At 45.3% G+C, this 14,279-nt stretch overlaps 1 protein-coding gene across 1 annotated transcript in view; it reads right to left on the bottom strand.

Moving 5' to 3' along the window:
- EIF2A (eukaryotic translation initiation factor 2A) overlaps positions 1 to 14,279 on the bottom strand; it is a 292,108-nt gene that overhangs the window by 154,301 nt on the left and 123,528 nt on the right. The window contains exon 4 of the mRNA XM_085635113.1: positions 11,702 to 11,820. Within this exon, the coding sequence (XP_085491239.1) occupies positions 11,702 to 11,820 (119 nt within the window). The remainder of the gene's footprint in view (positions 1 to 11,701; positions 11,821 to 14,279) is intronic.

Here is a 14,279-nt window from a genome sequence, read left to right as displayed (position 1 = left end):
AAGGCTCGTCGTTTCCCCGATATCGGGGCCAAAGGGAGTAAGAGTTGCGCCACCGGGTAGTAGGCCGCAGCGCGTATGGGCAGACACCGGCTCAATCCCCCCCCCAGCACCTGCCTGTGTCCGAATGGGCACGCCCCTGGCTCAGCACAGGCCCTGTCCCCGCCTGGTCTCTAGGAAGTGGCAGACGCATGTACTGGGGGTCGGGTGCTGCTAGCCTCAGTCGCACTCTAGCCACGCTGATTTCCGATCGGGGTGGGGGGGGGGGGACTTCGCCACCGCCGGCTCGCACCCGACCTACCCACCACTGCAGTCGACCCCTTCTCACCTCGATCCGTTGATAGCCTGTCGTTGTCCTCCAGCCTTACTGTGTTGGAAAGAGCTGCCGACTTCGCCCGTGATCGCTCCACCGCCTCCTGCAGCACACGCCGTATCTCGATGGTTTAGTTTAGTTTAATACATTTATAGAGCGCTTGGTTACACCACAACGGTGTGTCCCCGCGCTGTGACACAGGAGAGAGAAAAAGTTACAAGAAGGAGAGGCGCTAGCTATAAATCTATGAGAGTTCAGTCCTGCCGTACAGCCAGGTTTTTAGTTGTTTGTGGAAATGTCTTTCGGAAGTCTCTGTTCTCAGGGTTATTGGCAGAGTATTCCAGATCTTTGCCGCTAGATACCTGAAGGAGCGGGCTCCTAGTCTGGCTTTGTATATCCTAGGTATTTTAACCAAGGCCTTACCCGAGGATCGCAAAGTCCGACCAGGTTTGTATTCCGTTAGGAGAGAATGAAGGTATTTGGGGCCGGACTTCATGAGGATGCGATGGCCGTAGCACAAAACCTTAAAAATGACCCGCTTTCCCACTGGCAACCAGTGAAGTTCTTTCAGGGCATTCTCTGAGTTTGCTCTTCTGGGTAGGCCAAGTACCAGTCGAGCAGCGGCATTTTGTACCCTCTGTAGTTTGACTAGTCCCCCCTTCGTGGTTCCAAGATATAGAACATTGCCATAATCCAGTTGCAATGTTATTGTTGCATGGACAATGGTTTTTCTGGCACTAGAAGGCAGGAGATCAAGAATCTTTCTCAGGATTTTAATAGCTCCATAGCATTTGCCCGCAACCCTATGTATCTGGTTGATGAAGCTCAACTCGGAGTCAAAGTAAATTCCTAAATTTTTAACTTCAGTTTTAGGGTTGGGCAGTTGGCCTAAAGAAACTGGCCACCAAGCAGATGATCAAATGGTTGGTGATCTACCCACAACCATTACCTCAGTTTTGTTTCCATTTAGTGGTTGGACATCCAGTTCGCGACCTCTGATAGGCATTTAGAGAAACGAGTGGCTGCTTGCTCCTCCTTTTGTGATAGTAGGACAATTAGCTGTGTGTCGTCAGCATATGAGACAATCAACACATTATGTTGTTCCACATGCTCAGCCAAGGGACTTACATATAGGTTAAAGAGAGTAGGACTCAGTATAGAGCCCTGCGGAACCCCCTGCTCAAGAGACATGCTCTTAGATAGGTAAGGTTTCTGAGCCACTCTAGAACTACGTTCAGAGAGGAAAGACATCAACCAGCGCAAGGCCTTATTCCTGATGCCACATGTTTCCAGTCTTTGTAGGAGCAGCTGATGAGATACGGTGTCAAAAGCTGCACTGAGATCAAGAAGGATCAGTGCAGCAGTATTCCCTTCATCGGCATGTTTCCTCAATGCTTCCGTGGCATAGAGTAGTGCAGACTCAGTTGAGTGAGCACTTCTGAAACCTGACTGTGAAGGGTGTAGTAGATCGTATTTATTTATATGATCAGTTAATTGTTTATTGGTTATTTTCTCCGCAATCTTTGCTACAAAAGGCAGTAGAGAGATTGGGCATAGGTTTTCAAGTACAGTATGTTTAATTCGAGGATTCTTTTTCAAAGGTTTAACAATAGCCTGTTTCCATTTCGCGGGGACCAGACCTTCTTGGAAGGAGCGTGAGATAATGTCTAAGATATGTGGCATAATAGGGTTGGCTCCTTCCATAATTATATCCGGTCTTGCAGCATCAAGGGGGGAACCGGATTTTATTCCTCTAGCTATATCCGTGAGTACAGCTAGACTGTGTATAGTAAATTCGTCCAGCGTTCCTCCTACGCAAGATTCCTTATCAGAGTCAATAGTGCTGGTACCTAATCTAGCCTCTATAGTGAAAGTGTCGTAGATGTTCTTGACCTTCGCGGCAAAGAACTCTGCAATGTTATCACAGCTCTCCCTGGAGGTAGGTTGCTCATCCAACTCCTTGTGTGTTTTTAGCGACTTCAATATGGTGAATAGTTCCTTAGGGGCATTCTTGGCTCTATTAATTTTTTCTGTATAGAATGTACCTCTGATTTTCTTCATTTGCGAGTGATATTGTTTAAGCTCGTACTTGTACTCTTCTCTAGCCTTATTGCAGTAGTCGTTCCTCCATGTTCGTTCAAGCTTTTTACATTTTTTTTTGGCTTCAGCCAATTCTTTATTAAACCATGGTGCGGTAGCACCCATCCTTTTCGGGATCCTTGTGCTCCACGGTGCTATTTCATTAAGTGTCTCGGAGATCCATGAATCCAGTTGGTCATTCGCACGATTCGTGTCATTGCCCAATCTGGGTTCCCTCTCTATTAATGCCTGAGAAAAGGAAGTGGAATTAAATTTGTTCCAATTCCTTGTAGTGATTTTCTGATTGGGCTGTCTCGGTGTTTTTCTGTGTGAGGGTATAGAAAAAGGAACTAGGTAGTGGTCTGACCACGGAATAGGACATGGTAGTCCAACAGTTAACTCTTCGCAGTTAGTGAAGATTGGATCTAATATGTGACCCTTTTGATGCGTATGTGTTGTGACCTTTTGAGACAGATTTAATGTCAGCAGGTCCTTACATAGGATATTTATTTCGTCGTCCTGCTTATTATCAAAATGAATATTTAAGTCACCAAGCACCATAAAATTGTTGTGTCTGAGGGCTGGTTGCACTATTGTGTCTTCCAACCTTGTTATAAATTTAGTAGCTGGGCCCGGCGGTCTGTAGATTAGAAATCCGGCTAATGTGGTGCCCTCTATAGTTGATAGAATAAAAGAGAAAGCTTCACAATTATCTATGTCAACTTGTTTGACATCGCATGTCATAGTGATTTTATGGATTACGGCTATACCTCCTCCAGCTCGGCCCAAACGGTCCTGCCTCATTATCCTGTATTCATCATTAATGGTATCCAGAACATCTAGGGTGGAGCTCTCATTAAGCCAGGTTTCTGTCAGGAATAGAGCATCTAACTTTTGTTCGTCGAGCAGGTCCTTGATTTCATATTTGTGTTTAGCTAACGATCTGCAATTAAGCAGAGCCAAACGCAATGTAGAATCATTGATGATCTGGGTCTCTGACCTGAAATTGGTTTGACAGTGCCAGCACTTCAGTGTGTTACTATCTACACTTAGCCTATGTTTACATGTAGAATTCAGTGGTTTTGATAATATGAGTAACTCCCTTCTGGTGTATTTAATCCTATCCCGGGGTGTTTTGGGGTCGGGGGACCTGGCCCCTGGGCCCAGACCGGCACAGACGGGCTTGCCTTTGGCGTGCCTTTGGCGCGCCCGCTGCGCGTGTCCGCTGCGCGGTCGCCTGCACATGAGTTTAAATAGAGAAGTCAGATTAACTCCTCCCCTCCTCCCTCCCGGAAATGCGTCTGTCTGCCTGGCCGCGCCCTCCACACAATCGGCACAAGCCGTGATGGACCGGGGCAGGCTGAGCAGCAGCGCTAAGGCAGGTAAGAGGCAGTGAAAGGCGGCACAGAATTCAACAGCGTGTAAGAATTTAAGACCGTTCCTTTTTAAAACGCGCTAACTCGTGGTAAAACCGAGTGACTCCGCGCCATTTTAAAACAGTCTAATTAAAAGCATACGACTTAAAAGCATGAAAAGATTAAAAGCACATACTCTTGCTCCTCGATGGTGGAGTCACCTCGCCGCCTCAGAGTCAGCCCGCCGTGTTCAGTGGTTGTTCAGCGCTCCATCACTGTTCTTTATGGGGTAGTTGGCGTCGCGTGTATCGGGGATAATGCAAATTAGCTGGGGCTTCCGACGGAGCTTCAGCAGCAAGCGGCCATCGTAGTCGCTTGCGTGGCCACGCCCCCGATCCATGTTAGTTGACATGGAGATGATCCATGTTAGTTGACATGGAGATGATCCATGTCAGTTGACATGGAGATGATCCATGTCAGTTGACATGGAGATGATCCATGTCAGTTGACATGGAGATGGTCCATGTCAGTTGACATGGAGATGGTCCATGTCAGTTGACATGGAGATGGTCCATGTCAGTTGACATGGAGATGGTCCATGTCAGTTGACATGGAGATGGTCCATGTCAGTTGACCTGGAGATGATCCATGTCAGTTGACCTGGAGATGATCCATGTCAGTTGACCTGGAGATGATCGACGCTAGTTGACCTGGAGATGATCCCTGGTAGCGGACGTGGAGATGATCCATGGTAGTTGATGTGGAGATGATCCATGGTAGTGGACGTGGAGATGATCCATGGTAGTGGACGTGGAGATGGTGGAGATGATCCATGGTAGTTGACGTTGAGATGATCCATGGTAGTTGACGTGGAGATGATCCATGGTAGCGGACGCGGAGATGATCCATGGTAGTGGACGTGCAGACCCGTTTCACTTTCTGGGCTTATTAATACCAGATACAGGCAGTGGCATCGATAATAAAAGGACAGGAGCTAGACCTGGCTCGTCATGAGGCTTGGCTCCTCTTGAGGAACTCGCTCAAAATTGCTGGCAAGCAAGTTCCCAACAGGAGATAGTATGATTACTAGAATGGGAGAAGCTACTCAACTCCGGTGACAGGCAAGAAGTGTCTCCTGCTCCAAAGCTGCTGGTTGGCTTCTTTGCACAAAAGGTTCAATGCTCCGAGATTACACTAATATGTATTGTGGCAAAACGCATACGAATGAAAACTCTCTTTATGAGCTGGCAGAAAATGTGAAGAACACCATAACGTTTTGATCAAGACCACACTCTTGTAACATGTATGCACTAATTAACCCGTAGGAAGGAATAAAGTGTAGAAATACCAAAATAACGAAGTATCGGCACAGCCAGTAGGCCTTGCTTTGTTGACCTAGTGGCTTTGCCAAAGCTGAGCAGCAATGGCAACAACAAAAAAAGAAATGGAAGATGCTGCATCATCTGGTATGCATTTGCATGTGTGATGACATATGAGCCAGTGTGCATGACGATACTTTAGTGTGACGACATATGCATGGCAATGCATCACCACATACGTGTGCCTACAGAATGATGTTGGCGCCATGTTTTTAAAGGAAAATGCTACTTACCAGTATGCATCTGTTCTTGGCATGTAGAGATGTAGATTCGTATACTTGTGCATAGATCGCCATCTGGTGTTGGGCTCGGATGTATGCACTTAGTTTTTGTCTTGGAAGAAGTCTTTGTAGTCACGAGGTAGGTGACTCCTCTTTAGGACGATAGTGCGCATGGGCATAGACTCCATCTCCAGATTGTTTTGCCATGGAGGGTTATGATGGAGTTAGTAAGAAATAGAAAGAGATGTACATATGTAATGTATCTAAGTAAGATAGTACTGGAACAGATAGAGGTAACCTAGGAGGCGGGTGGGCGTATTCGAATCTACAGCTCTACATGCCAAGAACAGATGCATACTGGTAAGTAGCATTTTCCGTTCGAGGCACATGAGCTGTAGATTTTATACTTGTGCATAGACTATACAGCAGTTACCTCCTTAGTGGTGGCTACCTGTATCTGTTGCAGTAGTTTGAAAAAGTGTTTTTAGTACAGCCTGGCCCACACTAGCTTGTTGTTTTGCTTGCACATCTACACAATAGTGTTTTGTGAGTTTGTGTGGTGTAGACCAAGTTGCTGGTTTGCAGATATCATCTAAGGGAATGTTCCCTAAGAGTGCCGTAGAAGCTCCTAGTTTGCATGTGGAATGAGCTCTAGGGGGAATAGTTAGTGTGTGTTTGACTTTAAGATAGCATATTTGGATGCATTTAAAAATCCACCTTGCAATCCCCGCTTTGGAAATGGGATTGCCTTTATGAGGTGAGGAGAAAGCCACAAAGAGTTGTTTAGTTTTCCTAAAGGATTTTGTCCTTTCAATGTAGTAAAGTATTGCTCTTTTAACGTCTAACGTGTGAAGAGCCCGTTCTGCCACTGAGTCTGGTTGTGGGAAAAAAACTGGGAGTTCAACAGACTGGTTAAGATGGAAGGCAGAAACGACTTTAGGTAAATATTTGGGTTAGGCCTAAGAACCACTTTGATATGATGGATTTGTAAAAATGGTTCTTGTATGGTTAATGCCTGGAGTTCGCTAACTCTTCTGAGAGATGTGATAGCGACTAGGAAGGCTACTTTACAAGTGAGGACCTGTAGGTCGCATTTGTGCAGAGGTTCAAAGGGGGTACCCATGAGTCTAGTAAGAACAATATTTAAATTCCATACTGGAGAGGGTGAAGCTCTAGGTGGAATTATTCTTTTAAGTCGTTCCATAAATGCTTTAATAGCGGGTACTCTAAACCAAGTGTTGTCTGTTTTGGAGATAAGCTGCTATTGCAGAGAGGTGTAGTCTTATGGATGTATATGCTAGGTTACATCGTTGTAGGTGTAAGAGATAACATATAATGTTTTGAATAGAAGCATTTAGTGGATTGATTTTGTTATTTGTACAGTAAATTACAAATCGTTTCCACTTTGCGGCGTAACATGCTCTGGTGGTAGGACGTCTTGCTTCCTTAATAATGTTTATGGAGTCTGGTGGGAGATTGAGGTAACCGAACTCCAAGACTTCAGGAGCCAGATCGCGAGGTTGAATTGATTGGGATCTGGATGCCTTATCTCTCCATGGGTCTGAGTGAGAAGTTTGGGTGAGTGTCGCAGTTTTTGATGAGGAACTACTGATAGTTCCAAGAGGGTTGTCGGGCCCATGTTGAAGCAACCAGGATCATTGTTGGTGTTTGAGCTTCCGAACCAATAACGGAATTAGTGGGAGAGGCGGAAAAGCGTAAGCAAATTTGCCTGACCAGTTCATCAATGGCGCATTGCCTTTGGACAATGGGTGTGGATACCTGGACGCGAAGCTTGGGCATTTTGTGTTTTGATCTGTGGCGAACAGATCTATTTCTGGCTGGCCCCACATGTGAAAGAATGGAAGAAGAACTTGAGGATGAAGCTCCCATTTGTGGATCTGCTGTGTTTGACGATTGAGCAGATCTGCAATGTGATTGCGTACCCCTGGGAGGTGTTCTGCAAGGAGATATATGTTTAACGGAATGGCCCATCTCCATATGCTTTGAACTAGGTGTGAAAGCTGTAGAGTGTGTGTGTCCCCTGGTTTCTGAATGTGGTACATTTCTGTCATCTTGTCTGTACGGACTAGGACAGCTATGCCTACCAGATGGAGTTGAAATGATTTTCGTGCCAGAAAAATTGCCAGTAGTTCCAGGTAATTTATAAGGTGTTGTTTTTGCTGAGGGTTCCATATACCCTGAATGGTATAGTTCTGAAGATGAGCTCCCCAGCCGGTGAGCAATGCGTCCGGTGTTAGCACGATCTGTGGAACCGGGTTGAGGAATGGCCGCCCCTTGGAAAGGTTCTGTGTGTTCCACCACGGCAGAGAGCGATGTGTGTGGCTGTCCACCAACACCAGATCTGTTAGCTGACCTTGAGCCTGGTTCCACTGACGTGCCAAACACTCCTATAAGGGACGCATCTGGAGTCTTGCATAAGGGACGATGAGAATGCAAGAGGCCATCATCCAGAACAACTGCATGAACACTCGAGCTGGTAATGAATATTGAGGCTGAAATGTGGATATTAGAGCTTGCATACGGCTTATCCTGACAGGGTTGGGGTATGCTAAAGCTTTTGAAGTGTTTATTGGAGCACCTAGGTATTGTTGTGTGTTGGACGGTTGAAGGTGGGATTTAGTGAGATTCACCGTGAAGCCCAAGTTGTGAAGCAGCTGAATTGTTTTGTGTGTGTGCTGCAAACAGCTGCTGTGTGACTTGGCTTTTATGAGCCAGTCATCCAGATAAGGGAACATGTGAATGTGTTGTCTTCGCAAGTGATCTGCCACTACTGCGAGGCACTTGGTGAAGACTCTGGGTGCTGTAGTCACTCCGAACGGAAGGACTTTGAATTGATAGTGTTGACCGTCCATCACATACCTGAGATATTTCCTGTGAGCGTGGTGAATGGGAATATGAAAGCAGGCGTCCTTTAGACCTAGAGTGGAGAGAAAGTCGCCTTGTTGAAGGAGTGGGAGCACCTGTTTGAGAGTGGCCATGTGGTCTGACTGAATGTAGAGTTTTAAAGGTCTGAGGTCTAATATTGGCCCGAGAGAGCCGTCCTTTTTTGGAATTTAAAAGTAGAGGGAGTAAACTCCTGTGCCTTGATAATGTAAGGGGACTGGTTCTATTGAATGTTTTTGTAATAGAGAGAGAACCTCTTGTTTCAAGAGAGTAAGATGTTCCGGGGACATTGGACGTTGTCTGGAAGGGATATTTGGGGGTGTAGCGGTGAGTTCCAGGCAATAACCATACTGGATAATTTGTCTTACCCACTTGACTGTTGTGATAGAATTCCAGACAGGTAGAAACTGTGAGAGGCGTCCCCCGACAGGAGTGGGATGATCGAGGGAAGTGAAGGGAAGTCACTGCTTTGTGGTAGGGGAGTTGCGGGTATCGTTACCGCAACCTCTTCCCTTACCATCGTTGCCTCTGGAGGAATTATTTTGATTAGGGCTCTTATAGGAAGAAGCGAGATGCTCCGAGCCAATAGTTTTGAAGCCAGCCCTGTAAAAAGAGCGACAAAATAAACCTCTAGGGGATTGCAAGGCCACATGGCCTTAGCAGTCTCCATATCCTTTTTTATCTTCTCTAACGATGTATCGACTGTGGGCCCAAAAACATGTTCTTGGTCAAAGGGCTGATTAAGAATAGCAGAGTGCACTTCCTGTTTGAATCCCGAGATTCGGAGCCAAGCGTGCTGGCGTAGTAAAACACTGGTATTATTAGCACGGGAGGCAGTATCAGCTGCATCAAGCACACATTTGATGGATGTATTTGTTATTAATTTTCCTTCCTGTATAAGGTCATTAGCTTTGTCTTTAAATTAGTCAGGAAGATGTTGCATTAGCTTTTCAAGCTCATCATAGTGAGCTCTGTCATATCTGGCCAACAAAGCTTGGGCATTGGCAACCTGCCTATGATTTGCAGCCTGTGACGTGATGTGTTTTCCAGATGCCTCTATAAGTTTGGATTCCTTATCAGGAGGAGGGGTGTCACCTGTGCTTTGTGAATTAGCTCTCTTGCGTGCATTAGACACTTCAAGAGAATCCAAAGGGACATGACCTTTAATGTACACTGGGTCATTGGGAGCTGCCTTGTATTTTTTATCTACCCTGGTGTTAAGAGTCCTGGCTCTGACAGGGTCCTTAAAAAATTCTGGTGCATGTTTTTACATGCCTTTTAACATTGGCAGGGTGTGTGTGGACTTTTGTATGGGTGTAATGTTTCCAGCAAAAAGTCTTCCTCCAAATGGTCAGAGTGTACTTGTACACTGTGGTGCTGAGCAGCTTTATTAATAAGTTGCACAACCCCAATATTGTCATCTGTTGGTGATGGCCTAGAGGGAAACGGGTCCGGGTCATTGTGTGGGTCAGGATCTGTGTTGTAATCATCCCATGGATCTGGATTGTGCTGAATGGTATCTGCTTCATCATCTTTATCTGGATCTCCATTCCCACCCTCCTCACTATAGTCATCTTCATCATCTTGTGGTTAAGGTGAAAATGTATATTGTAGGGAGTGTGCTGGAGAAATTAGCAGATTTGGATCAGCTGGAGAAGGAGAGAGAGGTGGAGTAGTATTCGTGCCCATCTCCTTTCGCTTCATGGGTAGTTCTGTGGTGTCTTGGGCCCTTAGCTTTTGGTATAGTAGTTTGTGGCTCCGAGTGTTTCTTCGGCTCCGAAGTTTTGTTTGGCTCTGAAGATTTTCTCGGCTCCGAAGAATTTTTCGGGTCCGCATGCTTGTCCTTTGTTTCGACGCCGAGGGCTTCAGGTTTGAGGTTGTTTTCGGCACAGACGAAGAAGGGCGTGGCACCTACTTGGTTTTGGACGTGATTTTTCAGCACCGGAATGGGGTTGGCTTGTTCCCGAGCCAGAAGACTTTTCTTTTTGTTTCATCGCCGGGCCCGAGGGCGGGGCGTCTGAAATGTGTTGCCGGTGTCGACCTGAGCCCGAGGGCGAAGGTGTTACCGGAGCCTTAGGTTTCGTTTTGGTTGGGAGAGGGGTTTCGGTACTCACGGACCGCTGAGCCGGGATGACGGTCTGGTCTTCGACATCAAGAGTCGTTAGCTTCGGAGACGGAGATCTCTCCTTCATCAGCTTGTTGTTCCAGCTGGTGATTGGGATCTGCTCCGAAGATGTCCGGAATCGAGCTGCTTCCGCGAGACATTTCGTGACGTCGAGCTAGACGGTCACGGATGGTTTTTTTCGACCTAAAAGATGCACAGGCATCGCAGTTCTTGTCTTCGTGCTCCGGGGAGAGGCAGAGGTTACAAACCTCGTGTAAGTCTGTGTGTGGGAACTTAGCACCAGACCTGGGGAATTTTTTGAAAGGAGTTCTTTCCATTGACTGCTGGTATGGTCGGCGCAGATAGGCCCAACGGCTAGTGTCGAAGATCGAGGTTTTTATATATCTTGAAGATATGCGATCGAGACGATACCATCGAGTGGAGAGGGATTGCGAGTCGAAGGGGGTTAGAAAACGAGACCGACCCGGGGGGCAGCGAATCACATCCGAACCCAATGGCGGAGAAAAACAATCTGGAGATGGAGTCGATGCCCTGCGCACTATCGCCCCAAGAAGGAGTCACCTACCTTGTGACTACAAAGACTTCTTCCAAGACAAAAAGAAAGTGCAAAGATCCGAGCCCAACACCAGATGGCTATCTATGCACAAGTATACGATCTACAGCTCATATGCCTCAAACATTTTATTTACATTTCAATATGGCAGACACAACTTGGCTCAGTACATTAAAAAAATTAATTTTATTTCCGTAAAAGCACTTTTTGGCAATGCGGGGCGGCCTGGCAGCAACTAGCATGCGCCTGGCCCTCTAAATAAAACGTAAATCAATTTTTAAAGGACCAGGAGAGTGGAGGAGGAGCAAGTGGGGAATGGGAGGAGGGAACTTTTTTTAAGGACTGCAAAGAGCAGGTGAGCAAAGGATGAGCAGGTGGCGGGCGGATGAAAGGGAAGTAACGGGGATGTGTATTTGAGGGGGAAGAGCAGCAGCACGAGAAAGAACACATATGTACCTTCATGGGGTGCTTAATACAAAAGAAAATAGTAGTTCCCTAAATGTGAGCAATGGAAGGATAAAAGTCAGCCCATCAAAAGGATAGCAAACAGCCCATGTTCTAGAAGAGAGACCAGCACAAGACGATAATGGAAAGCCAGCAAATAAAAAGCAATCAAGTGAGAATAACAATAAAGCCAACCAATACTAAGTAAAGGGCGTCTTTAAGCCCACTTGTAAGAATTGGGTATGGTCCACAAGACGCTTTGGATTACAGGCAGGTAAAAACTGTCTTGAGAGCAAGACCTAAACACCATCCTTACCCAACAGGTACTTACATACATATGTCTGCCATGTAGCAAGAACATTGTTCTTTGGAGAAATTTCAAGGCCAACGACCTTCGGGTTATCAAAGGAGTGCAGCAGACTGCCATCAGCAACATTCACAATGTTTATTCTGAAAGGAGAAAAAGTTGTTTCAGTGGAGCCAGATTAGACAGGCTAATTAATAGCCAACTTCACTGTATTTAGACTTCTTGGTCACCAAGGCACATAGACATTTGTATGCTAACCAATATCACGTAAAACAGCTTTGCCAAAATAGCAATTAAAACCCTTAGAAGAATAATGAGAAGATGACAGCATTTCAAAACAGATGCCACCTATTATGTGCAGAAACTTGAAAAGTGACACGAAAAAACCCCCCAAAAAACAAGGTGGTGGTGGGTTATGTGCCTCCGTATAAGAACCGCAGAAACAGAAGTGCTTCCGAGACAGACCTTGGGAGAGTAGACAATTTCTTATGCACGTGGAACACAAGCTAAACGATCTGAATTTTGAGAACATGGCTAAATAATACAGGATGGAGGAGAGAGTTGCGAGAGAGTTGGGAAAGTAAATAAATGGAAAAAAAGACACAGCTCAAGGTATCCTAGGGAATCTTGGGCAATATTAAAACATGCTTATACTTTCTTTTTATTTGGATTACAAAGATTGCGCATTTGAACAACGCTGATGTCAAATAAAACTAGTCAATAGACAACTTAAAATAATGTATGTAACACTGGCGGTCCAGCAGAGAAGAAAAGATAGTGGACGGATATGTAACCTTAAACTATAAATATTGGATCAGTAATGTAAAGAAAAAAGATGGCGATGAGCATTTAGCTCACCCAGCCACCATCTGGTGTAACATAAGTTTAAATATATCAGAGCATGGGCATGGCTTAGGGCGTCAAGATAGCGGTCGCACTCTAAGAGTGCTCTGGACCTCTCTGTCATGCGCCACAATCGGCCAACGTTTTTTGTTTGCCTTGCCAGCCGCTGATGGAGCAAGGTTTCAAATCTGAAGAAACTTGCTCGTTTGCAATCCTTTCTAATAACATGTAATACTGTAACCAACCTGTCTGTGAGTACTAAAATTGCACCACATTTTACATAATCATATCTAGGGGAAGCTTTTCTATGTGCTGTCTTAATAAGTAACTAGAGTGTCCTAAAAATGGCCGCTAAAACGCGGGAAATCCTCTGCGCATGCGTCTACCACATCACGTGGTGTGACGTTCTTCTGTCGTTTGGGGGGAATCTTTACAGCTGCGCAGTAGCTTCTAATATGGCCGCTTCAAAGTAACATACTAATGTGCATGCCTAGCTGAAACTAACCTATGCAGGTACTACTAAGCTATTAATGCAAAAGATTTATTAAGTAAATGGGGTTAGAGTAGAAGTAAGTGGTATACAGTGAATTTATTTAATTTTGTATTTGAACATGTCTCTCTTTGACTTTATTAATAGTTCGCATTTGGGCCTTGGAGGGTGACTGATGTCCTCATCCTTTGTGGCAACCACGCATGCGTCTTACCTCTCTGCTCTCAAGTCCATGAAGTCCTGGGACGACTGCCAAACCCTAAGCCTAGCAAGGACATGGGAACTCAACTTTCTGAACTCTACGAAAGGAAATTAAAAGAAACCTTGTACCATAAAATTATCGATCAGAATATGAAATGCTTGTGGGAATAAAGCTTGTGGGTATTGAAGTTAAGGGGAGGGGAGATTGACAATAGACTAAAGAAAAATATTGCACTTGGTAATGGTGTGATGTCCTCACCCCACTGCTTGGCCCAATCAAATTGTGTGTGCACATGGAAATGAAACATTTGGGGGTGGATCATACACTCGAATTTGGTATAATAGAGGTAAGTTATAGACAGTTAGACACACTTGACACTTGATGCGGAGATACTGATGCTATGCTGAGATGCTGCCCGATTTTGCTGCAATCTGACTGAAGAATCCTACATTAGGGAAAATTCGCGGAACAACCGAGGAGGCATATCTAGGAAGGGGTCCGGACGCGCCCGAGCCGGAGAGTAGCACCAGAGAGGGGTGTAACGTTGGCGTTGCACTAGAAGAGGTCACCTTTCCCTGTACCGAGTCCTTGACTCTCTGATGTCGGAGTCCTCACATCATTCTAGGTAAATATATCTGTAGGGTAAATGTCCCGTGCTTGCTCTCTGTCCTTTCTCTCCTCAGGTGATGTCATTGCAAGAACTTATTAATGCAAACAGATTATAAGCTAATTGTACTATTTTCCTGATGGAGATTTCTGGTCTATTCATGTGTATTTGATTTGACTCACAAAATTATTAATTCAGATAAACTTTTAAAACTCCTTCTGAGCCTGTGGTTCTTTAAATTAAAAGTTAAATGCATTATTGTATTTTCCTCCCTATTCTAATCTACTACTAGATCCTTCGACAGTGCATTTTACTCAGGAGACAGGATTGGTAAGAATACTGGTGTAAAGGTTTCCTAAGGTAAACAAATTGATGTCCAGTGGATATTTGCCAGCTCATTTGCGTGTATGAATGTATATGGGCCCAAATGAGTGTTGTGTGTATGAATGTGTTGAGCTGG

Source organism: Triturus cristatus, chromosome 11, assembly GCF_964204655.1.
Source record: "Triturus cristatus chromosome 11, aTriCri1.1, whole genome shotgun sequence".
In the NCBI taxonomy this organism is placed as follows: domain Eukaryota; kingdom Metazoa; phylum Chordata; class Amphibia; order Caudata; family Salamandridae; genus Triturus; species Triturus cristatus.
This window is presented reverse-complemented; position numbering and strand designations above follow the sequence as displayed.